The sequence below is a fragment of the Phaenicophaeus curvirostris genome, chromosome 7 (assembly GCF_032191515.1).
Source record: "Phaenicophaeus curvirostris isolate KB17595 chromosome 7, BPBGC_Pcur_1.0, whole genome shotgun sequence".
Classification (NCBI taxonomy): Eukaryota; Metazoa; Chordata; class Aves; order Cuculiformes; family Cuculidae; genus Phaenicophaeus; species Phaenicophaeus curvirostris.
In genome coordinates, this window is record NC_091398.1 from 40,493,180 (window position 1) to 40,514,520 (window position 21,341).

The window sequence follows — 21,341 nt, forward strand, 5'->3', positions numbered from 1 at the left end:
TGAATGACAGAAAGAAAACAAAAACTTACATCACTTTGTATCTGATTCATGTTCCTGTACAGCTCGAAACTCATGGCATCTGGCAGAAGCATATATTGGTGAATCAGTCGTTTGTAGTTAGTGTTGGTTACGCGATCTTGTGCCTCCTTAGCTGCCATGATGCTGAATGCATCCGAAGGCGTGTGGTAATGTGTCTTGCTCTCCTCATAACCTTTCTTGTATTCACGATCCGACTGCATCTTAGCCACTTGCATATAATGGACAAGTTTGGGATCATCCTGAAGGCTGCGGAAGCCTACGAGTTTTCCCTTGTCTTGTTCATAACCTAATTTGTATTTATACTGTAAAGAGAATAGAGACAAAGACTTTGATTCTACTTTATTTCTTTAATAAGCAATATCTATCCTGAAAGAAAAAGAAACCTAAAACAGATTGAAATGATATTTTGACATTGTTAAGAAAACATCACCAAGCATATTGAAGTGGTGGCTTTGTCCATCTTCTCTTAGGGTGCACGCTAAAGCAAAACAGACACCTAGTGCCCATTTAAAAAACAGTACATTTAAAACACTTTCTTAATAAATGACATTTCCTTACAACAGTTTATTCTACTCCTGCATAAGGTTCAATGTAACCTGGGTTCCATCCCTTTCTAATCTCATTGTAAATGACACAATGGAAATATGAAGCATATTGACAGAAAGCAAAAGGCACAGGAACATGTAAGATCTGGTTTGCTGGAGTCAGTTTATCCTTTTCACACTACAGTTTAGAGATATTGTATTAGCTCTATGAGGAACTATCACAAATGCTTGAACAAGGGTGCATTACCTCATACACTTCTCTGTTACTATTGCTATCCTGCTTCCAATACTTGGCTGAGGTAACTGGTTTTGCGGTAGTTGCACCACATTCAGAATACTTGAGTTACTATCTGTAGATTAAATCAAGATCTAAACCACTTCCATCAGGTTTGCTTCTATAAATGTTAAAAAAATTTAAGACATTTCCCAAGATCTTTTGCATTTTTTTGTTTAATAAAACCCATATTTCAAATTCTTCACCCCCTCCTCCATCGCTAACCAGCCCTGGACAATGAACTACACAGACCAAGTATCAATTCCTTTTTCTGTTGTTGCTTACTGCTTGGAGGGAACTCAGAGTGGACGTATCTTCCCCTCAGAGTGGTGGCAGAGCAAATTGACCTTGTGTTGGTTGCAACAGCCCTTGTGTTGTCAAAAAAATAACAGTGGGCTGTATAACACATCCTCGAGCCCTCACTGCAACATGGCAAAGCCCTCATCACCGATACACAGAGGATTTCAGAACAGTCGTGATTCCAGAAGCTTGTATTCTCTGCACCAAGAAATGCAATGGGACTTTCCCTGAAGGAATAACAATAACTATACCACAGCAGTAAAGATAATTTCAGTCTGTATCTGATCTTTTCAAATATTTCTAAGAATGTTCTCTGAACATTCTGTATAAACTACAAATACATAAAACATACATTTATAAGGCATCCAAGCACCATCACACTGAGGAACGAACTGTCTTTTTTTCTTCCCTGAGAGTCCCTCCTTACCTTTCTAACAAAGAAATTGTTCTTTAACACTGCCAGAAAATACATCAGAATATATATTGAATACATCAGAATTATTTACAAGCAAGAGAATGAAGAGACTTCATATAACTGGCACATTAAACTGAGTTGTGTCAAGAAATAATGTGTTACAATATCCAAAATGGATCATTCTTTCTTCCAAGAACTTACATCGCTAGCAATATCCCTTGAAGCCTTAGCAGCTTTGATAGGGATAGCATCAGCTCTGAGATCGTACCCTTTCCTCCTGGATTCTTCAAAGGAAAGTCTGTACATTTTCTGTGAAAAGAAAGAAAAGAAACATCCTCTGAAAAAGCAAAACACTTCCCATTTACTTAAACAGAGCACTATCCATTTTATATGACAACTGGAAACACAGACTATTCATATGATTAACACTCCTTGAACAGTTATTTAGGGCATCCAGGCACACACAGAGATGAATTCTCCTTTAGAATTAACTCCAATCACAGATATATCAGTGCAGCTGGACTGAGCTAAAATTGGTAACAATCATCGATAACCAAAGGAAAAGAAATGGCATTTTTTTCCCACGTGCAGACATATTGGCTAAAAGTAACATCTGTAAAGAAGTCTGTGAGGCTGGGGAGGCCCTGGCCCAGGCTGCCCAGAGCAGGGGTGGCTGCCCCATCCCTGGAGGGGTTCAAGGCCATGGATGGGGCTTGGAGCCCCTGATCCAGCGGGAGGTGCCCCTGCCCATGGCAGGGGTGGGACTTCCATCCCAAACCCTTCTATGATTTTATGAAATCAGCTTTAAAAAAAACATGAGATAACTACGACTATTTCCGTGAACATTAAAGATGTGCACAATTACAAACCATACTTTATTTAGCAAACACTGATTTAACAAGTGCCTACTGAAAAACTGTCTTCAATGTCATCTGTTACCAAAACTTAGAATCCAGTACAAAACTGTGCACATGGGGAAATAAAATAATAAATACAGTAACTACCATGTTTAGTACTCAAACTGCACTATTTGTTTAGTAACTGTCATACTTGAATGACCTATATGAACCCTTCATAATCCCACTATAAATACTATGGCTTTTTCTTGGCAACTTTGGGAATTCAATTCTCGGGAAGAAAACAAAAAAAAAAGGAAAATAATGATTCGTGAAATCACTGGAGGTTAGGAAATAGAGGATCAGGGAGATTTTTGTATGCTGTCATCTCACTTATTCCTAATAAAAAAAATAAGAGCAACATCTTAGTCTTACAAGCAGTACTCACATCACTTAAATTAAATGCATTAACTTTTGCTAAGGCAATCTGTGGAATATCTGGTGTGATGTGAACTTTCTTTTTGTCTTCTTCCCATGCTTGTTTGTACTTGTGCTGGAAGGATGGAAAAAAAGAGATGTCAACGTAACCAAAAAATTAAATAAAACAACTTAAAATATAAACTTCTTGTACAACAACGCAACTACTAACATGGTAGGAATATCTGTCTTTTTATTTTAGCACTTAAAAGCACAGTGAATCAGGAATAGCTCTTATGCAGTGAATTGTGCAAGGCTGAGGTACAAGTGGAAGAAATCCTAATCTTGCTAGACCATTTTATTGCTTCTCTCTTGCCCAGCAGCTTATTCAAGCACATTGAACAGCAGAAAACAGCAGGGTCTGGTTGGTATGGAGTTACCTTCCTCATAGCAGTTTGAACAAGTGTTGGGTTTTAGACTTGGGGTTAAAACAATGCTGATAACACACTGCTGTTTCACTTGTTGCTGAACAGTGTTTGCACAGTATCAAGGTCATTCTGTTTCTTTCTGCTCCCATAGGGAATAGACTAGAGGGTGCGTAAGAGGTTGGGAGATGAACCTAACAACCAAAGGTAAATTCCATGCCACATAACATCATGCTGAGCAAATAAATGGGGAGCGGAGGAGGCTTAGGGAGGCTGGGAGTTTCCAACCTTTCGCTTGGGAACAGGCTGGGCACCAGCCTACCAGCGGGAGATGGCAAATGATTGCTTTTACATCACTTGTTTTGTTTTCTTTCCTTCTTCTTCCACTTCTCCTTTGCGTATTAAAAAAAAAAAAAAAAAAAATCTATCTCCACCCACAAGTTTGCTTGCTTTTAACTCTGCCCCATCCCACCAGGGGTAAGGGGCTGCGTGGTGCTTAACTGCCCACTGGGGTTAAACCACAATTGAAAACCAAGTCAGAAGGCATACAAAAACAAATTGTCAGAGGTGGAAGATTATTAGTTTACCTCCTGGAAAATACATATCAGTTTAAAGAGGCAACAGATTTTCTCAGAGGAAACAGAGCTAAGGAAAGTGCACATAAGATTCTGATGGTCCCTGTAACTACATGAAGCCTAGACATTTGTAAAGAAAATCCACCAGTTCAGCAGGAGAATCAGAAAATAAATATCTCACTATGAAAGCATTCACATACTTTCATAGATATTCGTATTTCTTCATTCATATTCATATATATTCATAGGGCCATGGTTTAGTGGCAGATAGGAATGGTTGGATGCAATGATCTAAGAGGTCTTCTCCAACCTAATGATTCTATGATATTGCATAGCAATTTCATGTTACTGTGAGACATCAGGTAAAACAGGCTATGCACATAAAAGTTTAAATCCCATTTCCAAAAGGGATTGCTCCAGTATTTTCAGCCCCTAGATTTAAACTGTTAAAAAGCTACAATGCAGGCATGTTGGATAATCTTTATAAATAAAATGTGACCCCCAGGTATGTCTTTATACACGTTCTTTAGTTATGTTAGTGTCATGCCCTGCTTTGGGGCATAGCAAAGGTCTGTTAAAATGAAATACAGGGACAGCCAAGGATAGACGTTCAATGCCAAAACTGACCATTTCCAAAGTTAAGCGCTAAGACTGACTGCTATGTCAGCTATATTTGCTACGGCTGCAAATATAAATGGATTTTGATGAACACTTTCTTACCTCATCCATTATTTTAGCATTATTTAAAGCTAGAACCATGTTCATGGAGTCCATAGGAACAGAATACTTCAGCTTATCTGGATGCTGGCGATACTTCTTTTCACTAACAATTTCCATTGCTTTTTTGTTCTTCTCTGCTTCCAGGGAGCCCAGTGGCATCCATCCAACACCCTTCATGGTTTCATCATATTCTGCTTTGTATTGATTCTGGAAGCAGAAAGAAAAGAAGATAATCAGATGCATGGAAATGTCTGCAAATCATGGCACTTCTTTCTGTGTTTAATGAATATTAAATTTTGTATGCGCTTTAAAAAGAGCCAGAGTATTGAAATGCATTCAAGTTTTATTTAGAGACGTCTTTGTTACAGTGGTGTCTATTTTATTACTCTGCCTTTTATACAGTATTGAGATCCTCCTTGTGATGTATTTAGATTGCTCACATGAGATTACCTCTGAAAGAGAGGATTATCTGGAATTGTGATACTGAGAATAAAGGGCCCTCTTCTTGAGAGGTTAAACAGCCCAGGAAATCTGAGAATGTAGCTGCTTAGCTGATTTACCCTTCTGCTAATAAGATATTATTTTGGAAATACAAGATAAAACTTAATGAAAAGCAAAGCTTTTCCTATCTTGGCCTGTATACAAATATTGCTCCTGAAGAGCCTGATGGGACATGGAAGCAGTAAATATTCATTTTAATTTGTACGAAAAAATACTTATTCCTGAGCCCAAATTCTTTAGCAACAGGTGTAAATTAATATTTCAGAGTCTTAGAAAGATACAATGGCTATCATTGCTGGAGTTCTCATGTGATTTCCTACTTTTGGGGATATAACTGCAGTAATTTCACTAAGGAAACAGTGCTATTGTTCTCCCAGTATGCTTTCATAAACTAAAGTGTCATTGTGTTTGTAATGCAATGAGGCTGAAGAATTTCTCACTTACATCACTTTGTAACTGCATCATGTTCTTGGCTAATTCAAGACTCATAGCATCAGGCAAAACATTGTAGGTGTGGATCAAGTGTTTGTAGTTTGCATTTGTAGCCACTTCCTGCGCCTTCTTGGCCGCCACAACACTGACCATGTCAACTGGAGTGTGGAAATTAGTCTTTGCTTTCTCATAATCTTTTTTGTATTCACGGTCAGATTGCATTTTAGCCACCTGCATGAAGTGCACCAGCTTGGGGTCATCTTCAAGGCTGCGGAATCCAATATGTTTTCCTTTCTCTTTTTCGTAGGCCAGTTTGTATTTATACTGACAGAAAGAAAGAGAAAGAACAGCAAAAACTTAAATTAAAAAAAAGCACTATTAAGCTCAATTTTACCTCTAAAAACATAGAAAATATTTGTACTTTTTCATCACAAGGTCTCAGGTTTAGTCATTTATACATATTTACAAAAGAGCTCATTGAATGCTGCCATGTGAAGCTCAGCAACTTGCCGAGTAAAGAGCAAAAAAGCACAATTGAGTGATAATCTGGAGAGCTATACTGCACAAGTTTATCCCATCAAGCAAATAACCAAAACCAAGACAACTCGAGATGCTTGAAAAAACACATTTGTGCCTAACAGAGCACTTTGGAAACATTCTGACAGTCTGCGTAGCTACTCCGAGTGCTATCGCGCAATCCAACTTACATCACTTGCAATGTCTCTGGAGGCTTTGGCTGCTCTTATTGGAATAGCATCTGGCTGCAAGTCATAACCTTTCTTCTTGTCTTCCTCCCATCCAGCTTTATACAGTTTCTAATTGAAAGCATAGACGAGAAAAGGTACTCTATTAGGAAGGCTGAAATACTCCATATTTTAAAAAAATACACAAAAACTACACCAATTTTTGATCTATGCAACAGACACTGAATGTCTGCGGTGGGTGTGGTAACTCACATTGCTCATTGTGATCTGGTTCACTCGAGACTGCAGAATTTCTGGAGTATCTGGCATAACATGAATGCTGGTCTTCTCTTTGTTCCATTTATCAGTGTAGAGTTTCTGCAAGGGCAAAGTAATACTCAGCATTGAAAAGGCATTGCGCTCACAAAACAAATAATTGCAATAAACACTATTTTACTGTACAGTGAAGTTCCATAAGCACTACAGAACTTGACAAATAAAACTGTCAAGTGGCAATATTCTATTCCTCCTCTTTCTTTGAGAAATTTGCTAAGTATATTCTGATAACTAATGAATTTGAGATTGAAAATGTTCTGTCTGCATGCTTCAATGCAAAGCATAAATTATGGTGTTTTTCCACACACCCTCTTTCCATGGAAAACACGGAATAAGGATCAGGGCTGTCCCAGATAACCAGGGTCAATTTTAAAAAACTCCAGGTTTCAAGAGGACTTGTACAAAACTGGCTGAATTGCAGGCTTTTCAGCTCACTGATTATGAATACTACTTCATCCAGGGAAAGAGCAAAGGTTACCAAAGCACAATAACCCACAGAGGTCATCTTTAATCTTTATAAAGAGAAAATGAAACTCCCTTAATTACGAATGCCGTCTGAGGCTTCCATCTTCTCTCAGTGTCCAGTCCTAACCAAGCAGACCACTATCCCCACTGGAAATTCTGATGGTTTCAGCAGGAATGCACCTGCCTGACAACCTTACAAGGAAAAGACTCCATCTTTGGCTCAGTTGTGATCATCTGAACGAAGTCTCACCTTATTCATGGTCTTGGCATTTTGCTTAGCTAGCACTTGTTCCATTGCATCCATGGTAATCGAATACTTCAGCTTGTCTGGGTGCTGGCGATACTTCTTTTCACTGAGGATCTCCGTAGCTTTTTTGGCCTTTTCTACATCCAGTGACTGAATCGGTATCCAGCCAACTCCTCTCAACCAGTTATTAAAGTCAGCTTTGTACAGATTCTTTTAAAGACAAACAGTGAGACAAAGAGAATTAGAACGCTTATACACATGAAAAACAGGTAAGGCCTTAAAACCTCTCGTGTTCATTTTTTTCTGAAGGAAAATTTAGCCAAGCCTGCTATAATTGCTATAGTTTTCCATATTCTTAGCATAATATTAACAATTGTTGATGCGTTACTAGTAAAGAAATTCTTTTCCCTAAATTAATACGTAGAACACATGCAAGAAACCAAATGCACAGTCCTAGAACAAATTTTGTGTGGCAAAATGAGAGTCTGACAAAAATATAATTTTTTTTTTTTAATACTAGTAGATTTAGTTCACAGTAGAATTAATTTATAGGAATTGTTTCAATGACAGCTCAACAGCCTGGTTCTGCACAGTCTTGAATAGATACCATTCCTATTTAATTTAGTTTATAACATGATTTTAGAACAGACAAAGGCATAAAAATGCTGTGAAAATAAAACCTGTTTCTGAACTGCAGCGTTAGGAGCAACATGGGGGATAACAGAGTCTGAGAAAAAGACCACACATGAATACGGGGGAAAATTTTTCCTGAGGTACCACGCTTCCCTCCTTGCAAACAGCCTGAGTTACAGAGCCAAGCAAGCTCAGGCAACTCAGCAATTTCAAATCTGTCAGATGATTGTTAAATAATGCAGATTAAAAATTTTGTGGATAAACAACTAGACCCCAAAGTTACACTAGTGAAAAAGAAATGGAAATAAGTCACAAAACTTAATAGAAATGAATTGTTATCACACATGGCACATGCGCTTGTTGGAGGATAAAGGCAGGAAGGAAAACTGAACAAAACAAATTTCAAATCCCTAGGTATAATTCAGTTGTGACTATATTTTCAGTAAACTTAAAGAAAATACAGTAAGAATTTAGGCTCTGTACACAAGCTATTATCTCTGACAATATGAATAATAATCCTAGCAATAAGACATTGTAATTTCATAACTACAAAAATACAAAAATCAGAATACATGTTAATTGGCTGAGAATTAGCCAGATATGTAGAGATACAAAGGAAGTTGTTACTTGATAGGTAGGTTCCCTAGAGCTTATCAACTACACTTAACTGATAAACTTTGGATAATAGTTCCAGGCTAGACATTTTTATCTCAATCTGCTGTTAATCCAACATAATTAATTTTCCAGAATAAAATGTTAATAGAGTAAGACAGTCATTATGAGAGGAAAAAAAACGGTTAATCATTACGTACGTCACTCTGAAGCTGCATCACGTTTCTTGACAGCTCCAGATTCACGGAATCAGGCAAGAGTGTGTAGTCATGAATCAGCTGTTTATAGCCAGCGTTTGTAACTGCTTCCTGGGCTTTCTTGGCAGCCGTCACGCTGAACATATCCAGTGGAGTATGATATTTGGTCTTGGTGACTTCGTAGTCCTTCTTATATTCACGATCTGATTGTATTTTGGCCACGTTCATGTAATGAACCAGTTTAGGATCATCCTGCAGGCTACGGTATCCAACCTGTTTGCCTTTATCTTTCTCATAGGATTCCTTGTACTTGTACTAGAGAGAGAGGAAAAGAAAGCCTTACCCATTTTGGAAATAGAAAACATACTTTTGATAATTTTAATACCTTGAAACACAATATTTTAGCAACTGCAGTGCATTCTATAAACTCATAAGTTGTTTTTTAGACAGCACAAGATTATTTAGGTCAAAAAAAAAAAAAAGAGGACTGCTGGATTTCTCAGCTCATTGAAACCCCTGGTACAGACCTAAATCTAGACCTGCAGTTACACTCCCTCCCTCATCATTGCCTGTTCCACACTTTCTTTTTCTGCCATAGACTCCTAACTCCAGGAACATTCAGATTTTAACAAAAAGACTAGTACGTAATATATTATTGAAAAGGCTAAGACTACCATACAACTGGATGTCCCAATATTCAGCTATCAGATGGAGGCACACTCAAGTGCAGAATCGAAGTCCTTTGCAGCCTCTTGCTAAAGTTAATGGATTTACTTCTGCGTCCACATCTCCCTTCATCGTGTGTGTCAGACAGCTCACAAAGCTCTAGCGTTGCCAATTGATGCAGCTGCCTGAAAACAGCCACGTTTCTGTACAGCTCCTGAATGCTACAGAAGTAGAAGTGCAGATCTCCAGCACATAAAACCAGCAGCCCCAGCTCACCCGTGCTCACACACTTTATGGTACATTTCCAAAGAAATAGGGTTTTCTGGAGGTTCGTATAAATACCTGAAAACCCTTGTTATTTCACAGTATCATCAGAGTTTCAATTCCCAGTTAAGTAGCACAATATGCTACAGAAAGCTGTAACTCAGTAGATGTTTGTATCCCACCTTATGTAAACTTTACTTACATCACTTGCAATATTTCGAGAAGCTTTGGCAGCGATGATAGGAATGGCATCTGGTTTGAGATCGTATCCTTTGGCAATGGTTTTTTTCCAGTCTGCTTTGTAGTTGGCCTTATAGGAAGAAAGGCATGAGTTTGCAATGTTACAAGTAGCAATTGTAACTAAGTTGTTTAAGCCTGTATTTTTATTATAGTTGTAGGAATCAAAGTATTGAGTTTAGTTTGTGCAATTCCAAGGAATAAGGTTAACCTGTATACAAGCTATGGTTATACCATGATAAATAAATAAATCTGCTACAAAGACAGGAGAGTCCTTCAATGCAACCAGTTTAATTCACGTACCTAAGTCATTAATTCATAAGATTTCTTTTGCAATTTTTATGTGGAATAGCTGTATCAGTGGCACATTTGCCCTTGCTTAAGCAAAGCCCTTTCTCGTTTAAGTGAACCTTCAGAAATTTTTTCCTCTTAGGTTCAAAATCAGGCCTGAAGTGACTGAAGAAAGCAGTCTGGCCGATTTTTTATTAGCATAATAAAGTTTCCAAACCTAGAGGAGTTTGAATAATAAGTCATGCTGGTTTTTTCATTCAGTCTATCCACACAGTTTGGCAATAAAGCACTGAATGTGTTTATGCTCACAAGTGCTCAGTTTAAAAATTTGATTATCAAGCACAAAACTCATTAATTTCTAGAAGTAAAGGTTTAGCTGAACTCAGAGCGCATGTGTTTCTGTATTCAGTATCACAACATGAATAAATAAAAATAAAACTAGTATATTATTGAACTTATTGGTTATATGCTTACATCACTCAAATTGAAGGCGTTGACTCTGGCTTGGATAAACTGAGGAACATCAGGATCCAGAGTGTATTTGTGTTTTACTTTTTCGCCCTCTTGCTTATATGCTACCTGCAAGGAAAAATAAAGAAATGCTTGTTGACGATTAAAGGATAGGTACCCCTGTTAAAAATAGAGACAAGGCAACAATGTTTAACTCTTACCAACAAATTGCAAATTTGCTATTTTTAGTTTTCAAAATCTAAAGGATTTTTAGATGGAATATCAGACAATAACATATAAATTACAAATGTTAAAAAAATCACTATATTGCATTAATGGTAAGGAAGTTTCTTACATCACTCAGTTGCTTGGTGTTGTGCTGAGCTAAAACCATTGGTATCGAGTCCGGTATACTTGTGAATTTGATGGTGTCTGGGTGCTGACGGTATTTCTTTTCGTTTAATGCCTCTCCAGCCTTTTTAGCTTTTTCGACGTCCAGAGAACCAAGAGGACTCCATCCAATACCCTTGAACCAGCTGTTATACTCTTGTTTGTACGCGTTCTGAAGGAGAGAAAGCCAACATGGACCAAGATGTCCCCACAGAGCTGCAATAATTCTGTTTAAAACAACAATCACAGAGTCTAGCTCATGTGTTCTGCATTAGGAGAGAATACTTATAAATCCTTGAGAGGAACAAGAGATATTTTTTATGCTTCCCTGTGACTTCATAAGGAAGAGAACAGAGCTATTGTATTTTTGATTCATGATTCCTCTCTTATAAAATATCCCTTCAGTATTTACTAATCTTCCCTTTTGTTTTAACCCACATGAAAAATTTCACCAATGTTCAATTCTTAACATCTAGGCTACCACATGGTGACCATTTAACATGGTTTATTTTGTTCTGTTTCAGCAGACTGTGAGACTTGGCCTTACACAAAGTTCCACAAAGGAGAGGCTCAATGTTTTACTTATTTATCCTACAGTAAAATATGCAGAATTCATGGACTGCAAGTGAAAAATTGATCCTGGCTACAAAATATGCAGACACTAATCACATATAAACATTCGGGCAGGGTTAATACACAGTCTGAATGCAAAGAGACTGTGACCGCTCTTTTTTAAGACTCTTCTAACTCCAAAATGAGTGATCCTCCACGGGGACCCATAAGGAGCCAAACCGCACAGTATACACAAAGAGGTACAGCAACCTTGCATGCCCAGTCAACCATTTAAAACTGTGTCTGCAAGAAGGATGGAGAAGGCCCTAGGAGAGATCTCCTGTGTTAGAGAGCCCTAGAATGTATTTCTAATAACGTCAAGAGTTACACATTGTCTGCTCCTTCATCCCAAACAGTTAATAATAGTCCAACTACACTATAATATGTATCTCACGTGACATCAAAGCAAGACAACTTAATAGAAGTGTTAAAGAATAACATAAAATTGTTGCAAAATGAAGTTTTCTGAGAAACTGTGAAAAAGAAATTCACTTGTATTCAATATCCCATAAGTCTGCTCTCCACTGATATGCCAACATCATAGCCCTGTGGAGCACAACTCACCTGGAATTCACTATTTCAAAATGCCACTATCAGCTGATAAAACTTCTACCAATTTTCCCCAGGGCACTGGAAAAACAGACCATGCTCATAAAGTAATGCCAGTTTTCATTGAACACAAACTCGTATCTTATTGTTCCCAGTATGCAGAAAAACCATCTATGAAATTACAGCCATCGGAATACTTACATCGCTCTGAATTTGCATCATGTTCTTTGCAAGCTCCACATCCATGGCATCTGGCAGGTAAGTGTAGTGATGGATCAAGTTTTTGTAGTGAGCATTGGAAGCTACATCCTGTGACTGTTTAGCAGCCTGGATACTGTACATGTCGGGAGGTGTATGATAGTTAGTCTTGGTCTTCTCATAGTCCTTCTTGTACTCACGCTCAGACTGAATCTTGGCTACATGCATGTAGTGGACAAGCTTCGGGTCATCTTGCAGGCTTCTGAAACCAACCTGTTTTCCTTTAGCCTTTTCATATGCTTCTTTATATTTATACTAGAAACAGAGGGAAGAGATCAAACATACTGTGGCAGGCCAAATGATGTCTATGCTAATGCAAGAGACAAAGCAACGTTCTCACACCTTCCATTGAAAAAAGAAGCTGCAAAGCAGCCCAGAAAGATAAGCTCTCCTTAGGGGCTGATCCAGCAACTATCCCTACATGAACTTTTGTTGCTCCACCTGCATACAACAGGTTACACACACCACAGTAAGATCTATCAACATCAGCTTATCTTGTAAGGAAGGGGAAACCTTTCCTAAGTGTTCCTGTGTTGACAGGTGTATCAAAAATATCACATTAATTGAGACAATCCTTCTCATTAATTTGGAAGCAACAGCAAACAAATGGAATACAACTGGACTGCTTCCTCCAGTTACATCAAAACACTGAAACACATCCCACAATATACAATTTGCACTGTAAAGCCTTCTGAGTCACACCCAAGCCATGCTCCACTGTTTAATTAAAAGCATCCTGAGCACAGATTGCCTCGTGGTCTGTAAGTAGGTGCAGATGTAGTGTATTTCCTGGACATTTGTCACAAAACAATGGCAAGAAGTACTGATTTCTTTTATTCTCTAAGAAGTATGTTAAGAAGTACAGCACAGTAGCATTTGCCTATCTAAAGCAAATAAGATGAGCGTAAAATAATTTCCACACAAACTAAGCCTCGGGGTAAAACAAAGACTCTCTTTCTCATAACACTGACTTCAGTGAGAGTCGTGCAACATACGGCATCTACCAAATGGCTTGTAACGGACAGCTTTTTTAGCTAAGAAAAGTGTACCTGGAATAGATACTTACATCACTAGCGATGTTTCTTGAAGCCTTGGCTCGAGTAATTGGAATAGCGTCAAGTGACACATTGTTCCCCTTAGCTATGAGATCATGGTAGTCTTGTTTATAATATGCCTAAAAAAGAATGACACCAAGAACAAAAAATTACAGTGATATTAGTTGATTACATATAGCTGCGTATCAGAGAGAGGAGTCGGCAATATGAATACATCTGTAACACACTGTCCCTGCCCACAGCAGAGGGACTGGAACTGGATGATCTTTAAGGTCCCTTCCAACCCAAACCATTCTATGATTCTGTGACAATTACTCAAAAATTCATTAACAGCGTGTAAAACATTGCAAAGAAGTCACTTACGTCACTGACATTGGCTGCATTGTATCTAGCTTGGATAAACTGTGGGACATCGGGGGGAAGGGTATATTTATGTTTCACTTTCTCTCCAGAAGATCTGTATAGTTTCTGTAAAACAGATGATACAGAAATAAATCCTCTCCTTGCAGAGGAGCCCCAGCTCACGGCGAATTAACTGAGGGTTTATGCCTGATTCTGGAAATAAATGTGCATGGCCACCTATCTCAAAGAGTGAGTCTGCATTTTTCATACAGAATTGTTGATAGAAGGAATGCACTCTAAAAGCTCTATGGAGCCTTTACTCAGTAAAATTAAGCCCTTTAATGGACATAAAGGCCCATTTCTGAAAGAAGGGGATAATAAGGGATGATTGGAGAGTGTAATATAAAACAACACTTGCTGGTTTATAAAGGTGGATGTACTGTGATTCATCAAACATTCTGTAATTCATTCATTACTGTAGGTGGTAAAATGCCAATAAACTTCAGAATTTCACATTTCTTAAATCAAACGTATTTCAAATGGACTTAAAATATAAATAGACAGAATCGACTAATGTGGACTAAAGAGCTGCATGATTTCCATAGAGCTTTGAAGACTTATACCGGGAAATCATTCAGGTAAAACCAGAGCTCAATACAATTACAACAGAGAGAAATACTGTCATGCTAATAGTTCTTTAAAAGATTTTAAAGAAAATGCCCAACTCTTCAGCAGATACATCCCTACTTTACTATAGCAACCATTTCTTTCTCTACTTACCTCATTGAGTTGAACTGAATTCTGTTTGGCTTGGACCATTACCGGAGAGTCCACCACACTTGTAAATTTAATGGTGTCTGGATGCTGACGATATTTCTTTTCATTCAAGGCATCTCCAGCTTTTTTAGCTTTTTCTACTTCTAGTGAGCCAATGGGGATCCAGCCAATGCCTTTCATCCAGCTGTTATAATCTGCTTTGTACGCATTCTAACAAAGGAGTGAAAACAATGTTTTAAAAGTTAGGAATCATGAAAAAACAACTCCGGGATCTCTCCTGTGTCTGTCCTTTCTTGAGGCACCTCAAAAAAAATTCTGTTCTCTTATGGTTTTACTTACATCACTCTGGATCTCCATCATATTTTTGGTCAGCTCCACATTCATCGCATCTGGTAAATAAGTATAGTGGTGCAGGAGGTTCTTGTAATTAGCATTGCTGGCAATCTCTTGAGCTTTCTTGGCACCAACAACATCGAACATATCCAGTGGAAGGTTGTACCTCGTTTTTGTTTTCTCATAGTCTTTCTTGTACTCTCGCTCAGATTGCAACTTGGCTACCTTCATATAATGAACAAGTTTGGGATCATCCTGGAGGCTCTTGAAGCCAACAAGTTTACCCTTGGATAGTTCGTAGGCTTTTTTGTAGTTAACCTGTTAGAATATAATATAACAGAGAGAATACAATCTTAAGTGCTGCCGCCTCCTGTTCTCCTTCATCCTCCTTGTGCTACAAGTACTACACACACGCCTAGAGAGATGGAGTTGGGATTTTTATTTTCCCCTCTGTCCTTACTGGTAGCAGATGAAAGCAGTAGAAGGAAGGATCCTGTTGCAACTATCATGCTTGCACAGGTTTTAGCTGAGCTCCCTGTAGCAATAATTAAAAGAAAAGGCTACCCTTTGTCTTCTACAAAGTGACTACTGACCTGTTCCTCATGATTTTCCTTAACCATCCTGGAGTGCGAGACAGCCTATTTATTCAGAGAACTGCATCATGCAACAGCCTCTTCTAAACATAGTTATACAGATACATTAGTGAAGCAATAAAACACCACTAAAAACATAATTGTGTTAAATACATCCAATAGCATGCTTAAAAAGGGGGCAATAAAGAAGTTTTCCTTCAGATATCCTAAATAAACATAACTGCAAATATCATTTAAGTAAACTCTTCTGAATTAAAAGGGTACACTTACGTCACTGGCAGCCTGCCTGGCGGCCTTGGCAGCCTTGATAGGAATAGCATCACTTTTTAGGTCATATCCCCTGGATTTTAATTCTTCCAGTCCCGTTTTGTAGTAGTTCTAGAAGAAAAGGTGAATTTTGAATGAACAGTTTCCAGCTAGCAGAAATTTCATATTGCAAATGGAATCAAGAATTCTGGATTCAAAATATACTTACATCACTAACATTGTAGGCATTAACCTTAGCCTGTATAAACTGGGGGACATCTGGAGGGAGGTGGTACTTGTGAATAATTTCTTCTCCTTTGGATTTGTACTTTATCTGCAAGGAAAAAATAACAAAAGAAATACAGGTTTATAGCTTGTAAATGCTTAATAAAGGTGAGTGGAACAACCTAAAGGTATCATGTAACCCCACAAAGACAGACAGAGCTGAAATCCCACTCCTTGCCAGGTGAATGGTATAAACCCCATTGACTTAACTGGTGCAAAGAATATATTAAGAGTGATGTACAAGATCACAAACACACACAGACTAAAACTTGACACAAACAAACCCTCAAAACACTGAAAAAAAAGGTCTAATTTCCAAATCATCTTCCACTGGGACGGAACTGCAAATGCTTGTGTTTGTGCTTGCGTGTGTATATGCACACACATTCACTTACACATTCATTTCAGGGGTGCTCTTAAAACCAGATAATAAAGTGAAGCTGGCCACTGTGCAAGAATTGACTGTGTTAGGATGTAGCAACGCGTTCTGTGAGTTTACTTACATCACTCTGCTGTTTGCTGTTGATCTCTGCTTGCTTCTGCACTGGGGAGTCAGTTACTTGGGTAAATTTGATTTGATCAGGGTGCTTTTTGTAGGTGTGCTGAAGGGAAAGAACAAATAGAGCTGTAGAAAATGTCCATGAGCAAAGCTATTCTATAACACTTAGCAACGTCACATTACTCAGGATAGCTTTGCGCTGCCATGCACAATGGTTCTCATGTCACTTTTTAACGTAGTCAGAGAGCAAAGACATTCTTAAAACATACATTTAAAGTATTAATGTAAGATATTTTGAATAGATATGTAAATACAGAAATGCATATTTTACCTTAAATTATACACATTATAGTACACATATTTCAGTATATTCTAAACAAATATATATTTAAAGTATTTTCCAAGTATTGATAAATTAAATGAAATTAGCATTAACAATGTAACTAAAATCTTTTAAAGCATTAATGTGAAAATATGTTGACTCAAGCAGGTAAATGCTTGAAGTTCATTCCTTATTTTCGTACCACTCCTCTATTTTTATGTATTTACTTGTCAAAAATAGATTGTGCTATATCCGTCTCGACCACTAGATGTCACAAGAGGCTCTGAAATACTGAAGACCATGGTTACTAAACGTCACATCTGCTAACGAGGCCAAATGCAAAGCATCGAAGTTAACAGGGATCCCTCTGTACATCTCCATGTGCCTCAGAAGCAGATAATCCCCTCGTAATCGGGTATTTGATAACCACTGCTGTTCTGTACTTACATCTTTACACTGCTCTAACTTCTTAATAGCTTCGTACTCCTGAGTTATCGTCTGAGGGAAGTAGCATTTTGTCTTTTCCTCCTCATAATCTGCTTTGTAATTTTTCTAGGAAGAAAAATCAGCAATTAGCAAGGAACCACAACTGAGTTTTCTCTGAAATTGAAGTACGATGGTGAGAATAGAACAATTGCCACGCTTACATCGCTCTTCATAGCTTCGACCTTCATGCAGTGTGTATGATGGGGGTCCTCAAAGCTGCCCAAATAGTGTCCCAAAATATTCTTTTGGTATGCATCTTTGTATTTGACCTGGAAAAACGATCACAAGTTGATAAACAGAAGTAATCAGGAGTGCCAGCACTAAGCAACATAATATGAATTGAACACATACATCACTGAAATTCTTGAGTACGGTATCAGTCTGGAACTTTGGCGTGTCACAATAATTCATGCTGGTTCCTTTGGAGCGTTCATAAGCTTCTTTGTATAATTTCTGCAAAAGAAAATAATGTCAGCACGTGCAGTGGATGTCACTGGAACTCCTCACAACACACCAAAATGACAAGAGTAAAACTGTGAAATGATTGCAAAGAAAAGCTTTCCCAGAAGGCTGAAGAACAGATGGCTCTTTCTTTCCCAATTATTTTTTAAAAAACCCTTTTTTGGTGACTCTCATGTTTCTAAGGGAGGACAGAAAGGTCTGACTAATGGCTTTTAAACTTCTGACACCGAGGAATATGCAATCTTTTTCCATACAGATGAAAACAGCAAGAAGAAATGAACGAGAAAGCCATTATGGGGTGTAACCAGAATGCAATATATATGACTACGCAAAAGTAGCACACATTCTATTGTTATCAGCATCAGCTGAAGATCCTTAACACAGTAAGGGAAGAACTGTCATCTTGTGCTCCATTTTCCACGGGGTCCTAAATGAACTATTCAGTAATTAGCTCTCCTCGCAACATGCCACAGCTTTTGTCGTGCTCTGCTGTGCAGAAATTACTCCTTCTCTATTGGCTGGTGGCATCTCATGACAAATATCGGTCTATAAAACTAAAAGCACTCAGAGATCCAAAGGAGAAGTCTTGTGAAGAAATGGTGAGTTTGGATTATCCAGCTGTATTTTGGTAATACTTACATCACTCAGCGCGTTTCCTGCTGCTTTTAATTGCCTCAGCAATGGGTTCTCCGTAGCGGGCAGCACGTTATAATCTGCAACAGCTTTGTTCTTTTCATAGTCTGCTCTGTATTTTACCTTTAAGGAAAAATTAAAATAAAGGCAGGGTTATAAAAATCAGTATTAAATGCCAAACTAACCTATATAATCTTGAAAGTTTCAGGAAAATTTCTCCAGTTTTTTAACTTATGATTCATGATGGAAAAGGACTGTGAAAGGCACAGGAGTGCATGGATGACAAGATGGGAGGCAGAGTCAGAAGATTTAGAGACCTATTTAGACATGTCCCCAACTCCAAGCCCTTCTCCAAACATTGTAATTTTTAAAATATCAGTTCACATCTCCGAATAGCCACGTTTTCACAATTAATGACGTAAGACTGTCTTTGCTGATGCATATAGAAACTCATTTTGTGATTCTGTGATTGCATAAAATGGAGAAGCCGAACAAATTCTGTATTTTGATCAAAAAATGGGCCAGCACATCAGCACTGAGGTAGGCTGGGCACGGATGAAAAAATATTAATATACTGAGCAAAATTCAGGTAGTTTAAGTTGGCCCTGGCCCAGGTTGCCCAGAGCAGTGGCGGCAGCGCCATCCCTGGAGATGTTCCAGGCCAGGTTGGATGGGGCTTGGAGCCCCTGATCCAGTGGGTAGGACTGGATGGGTTTTGAGGTCCCTTCTAGTCCAAATTATTCCATGATTCTATGATTTGGTTAACAGGATTGATTTGTTCAAACCAAATATCAGGCATATTACATAACCAGAACAAACAACGAAACAAATTCAACTTCACAGAAAGAAAATTCTGTTTGATGGGGGCTATTATGGAAGACCACAAGCATGGCTAGCAGTTGTTAAAAGCTTCCAAGTGGAATGTCCTCAAGAATACATCTTTTCCATACAAGAAAATAGTTTTTAACACTTCACAAAACAGTTCCAGCACAAACTGGCCTGATTTCAGAACTCTACTCAAGCCAACAAACAGAAGCACACACAACATACCTTACTGACATTATCTGTCACACGCTTATTAGCTTCGTATTCTGGAGTTTCCGTCTGCATAAAGTAGATTTGGTCTTTTATGCTTTCAAAGTCTTCCTGGTATTTTCTCTGTTAGGGACAAACAGAACAACCATCTTACACACTTACATTACAAATCAGCCCTCCACAAAGTACTGCATTTATGGAAAGAGAATCACCACAAACAGAGCAGGCAAAATTAATCAGTGTTTTCCACATTGACATAAACAGAGGGTAAAGCTGTTCATTTCAAGATTTTCTGAAGGATTCACTTACCATACTTATATTTTCTGCATTCATTTTTGCAATTGCAACATCATAGCATGGAGTTTGACTCCACTTGCCTTTGATCTTGTTTTTGTAGTCATCATGGTAAACAATCTACAACAAAATAAAACAAAATAAATTTAATCTCCAAAATGCAGCTCAATTTTCACTTGACAGATTTGGTTTTAAAAGTCTTTTTCAAGTTGCCTCACATTTTTCATCTGCCTTATAACCACTTCATCAGTTACTGTCAAAAACACTTGAAATGTGACATGGCACTTCAAGAGGCAGTTGTTTCTCTTGGTACCTCCCCAATACAAAAAAAAAAAAAAAAAAGGACAAACTGGTGAAATGAGTTCTCCTAGAAGACAATTATTAATGAGAAATTCTCTCCCGAGACCTCACTAACATATTACTGTAGTGCTGGTTTCTCCCTGCTCACATAATTTTGGGGTGAAATATTGCCCTTTGCCTAAGCCAGAATTCATTGTTCTTGCTGCTGAAACTTGTTATCAGCTAATTCTTTAAATATATGGATTACCTGGCATAGGTGATTTCCATCAGACTATGTTCAAGCTCATGGAAACCAAGTATCAACTATTTAAACAGACAGTTCCTGTCTGTCTGATGACAAAACATCTTCCCAAGTTTCAACTCAGAATTCCAAACATTTTTTCAGCCACATCTGCATTGCTTACCACAAAAAATACACTGTACAAGTGCTCCAATGCCTTTTTAATTGTCAGCACACTGATAAAGAACATGCATGCCAAAAAATGACCTTAAAAAATTCTGCATTTCATTGTTTAGGGGTATCTATATAGCTTTCTATTTTATTAATTTCAAAGAATTATGATACTCATCTTGCTTTTTACATGTCTAAAAATTGTCTTGATGACAATACAGCTTTTCAGCTATGGAAGAACAGATTAAAGATGTTTTCTTTAAATGAAACACTGCCTTCTTTCACCTTCAAATTGTTTCATTACAGCATTTTCTTAGAGGGTTTGAACCGTAAGTGAATATTGTAACTATCTAATCTTAAGCAACCAATAATTTTCAATTCACAGCAATAAAATTATGCATGTCCTCTTCATAATAGTGAAATTCTGAACAGAGACTAAATCCTACTTCTGTCTTACAAGATTATGCAACGGCTGGATTTGGTGACCTCTAAGGTCTTTTCCAACCTAATGATTCTATGATTCTAACTCAGTTCCAGTTTCTCCAGCAAAGTTGGTCTTCCTGTATTTCACTTCACCTCCTGCATTCCTCAGCTGTGTTTTATTCAAAGTATACCTAAAATTCATCAACAATGACTGGAGCCAAAGTCTTTGTTAATCATGCCACACTGTTATGGAATTTAATGTTGGAAGTTACTTGATAATTCAGTATGCAAATCAGGAAATGATTATCTAAGTTGTCAGACATTTCACTGATTGTTGTCCATGAACCTAAGAGTGCTTGGGAAATGTAGGTGTGGCATGGTTTGACACTGAAATGAGCATTTCTAATGGATTCTGCACAGTTGGCTCAAGCAAATTTTCAAACAAGGATCTCACTCCAAAACCAGATATTTAATTACGTGTTGTCATTTACATTTA

General features: G+C 37.9%; 1 protein-coding gene across 43 annotated transcripts in view; it reads right to left on the bottom strand.

The window, feature by feature from the left end:
- NEB (nebulin) overlaps positions 1-21,341 on the bottom strand; it is a 115,794-nt gene that overhangs the window by 86,409 nt on the left and 8,044 nt on the right. For all 43 annotated transcript variants that reach the window (XM_069861623.1, XM_069861615.1, XM_069861616.1 and 40 more), the window contains exons 10-35: positions 19,747-19,851; positions 19,453-19,560; positions 18,409-18,525; positions 17,659-17,760; positions 17,469-17,576; positions 17,269-17,373; positions 16,504-16,602; positions 15,945-16,049; positions 15,740-15,847; positions 14,883-15,194; positions 14,547-14,753; positions 13,788-13,892; positions 13,436-13,543; positions 12,313-12,624; positions 10,916-11,122; positions 10,585-10,689; positions 9,785-9,892; positions 8,656-8,967; positions 7,214-7,420; positions 6,436-6,540; positions 6,187-6,294; positions 5,492-5,803; positions 4,547-4,753; positions 2,858-2,962; positions 1,775-1,882; positions 30-341 (exon numbers count right to left, since the gene is read on the bottom strand). In XM_069861623.1, coding sequence (XP_069717724.1) covers positions 30-341; positions 1,775-1,882; positions 2,858-2,962; positions 4,547-4,753; positions 5,492-5,803; positions 6,187-6,294; positions 6,436-6,540; positions 7,214-7,420; positions 8,656-8,967; positions 9,785-9,892; positions 10,585-10,689; positions 10,916-11,122; positions 12,313-12,624; positions 13,436-13,543; positions 13,788-13,892; positions 14,547-14,753; positions 14,883-15,194; positions 15,740-15,847; positions 15,945-16,049; positions 16,504-16,602; positions 17,269-17,373; positions 17,469-17,576; positions 17,659-17,760; positions 18,409-18,525; positions 19,453-19,560; positions 19,747-19,851 — 4,197 coding nt within the window. The remainder of the gene's footprint in view (positions 1-29; positions 342-1,774; positions 1,883-2,857; positions 2,963-4,546; positions 4,754-5,491; positions 5,804-6,186; positions 6,295-6,435; positions 6,541-7,213; positions 7,421-8,655; positions 8,968-9,784; positions 9,893-10,584; positions 10,690-10,915; positions 11,123-12,312; positions 12,625-13,435; positions 13,544-13,787; positions 13,893-14,546; positions 14,754-14,882; positions 15,195-15,739; positions 15,848-15,944; positions 16,050-16,503; positions 16,603-17,268; positions 17,374-17,468; positions 17,577-17,658; positions 17,761-18,408; positions 18,526-19,452; positions 19,561-19,746; positions 19,852-21,341) is intronic.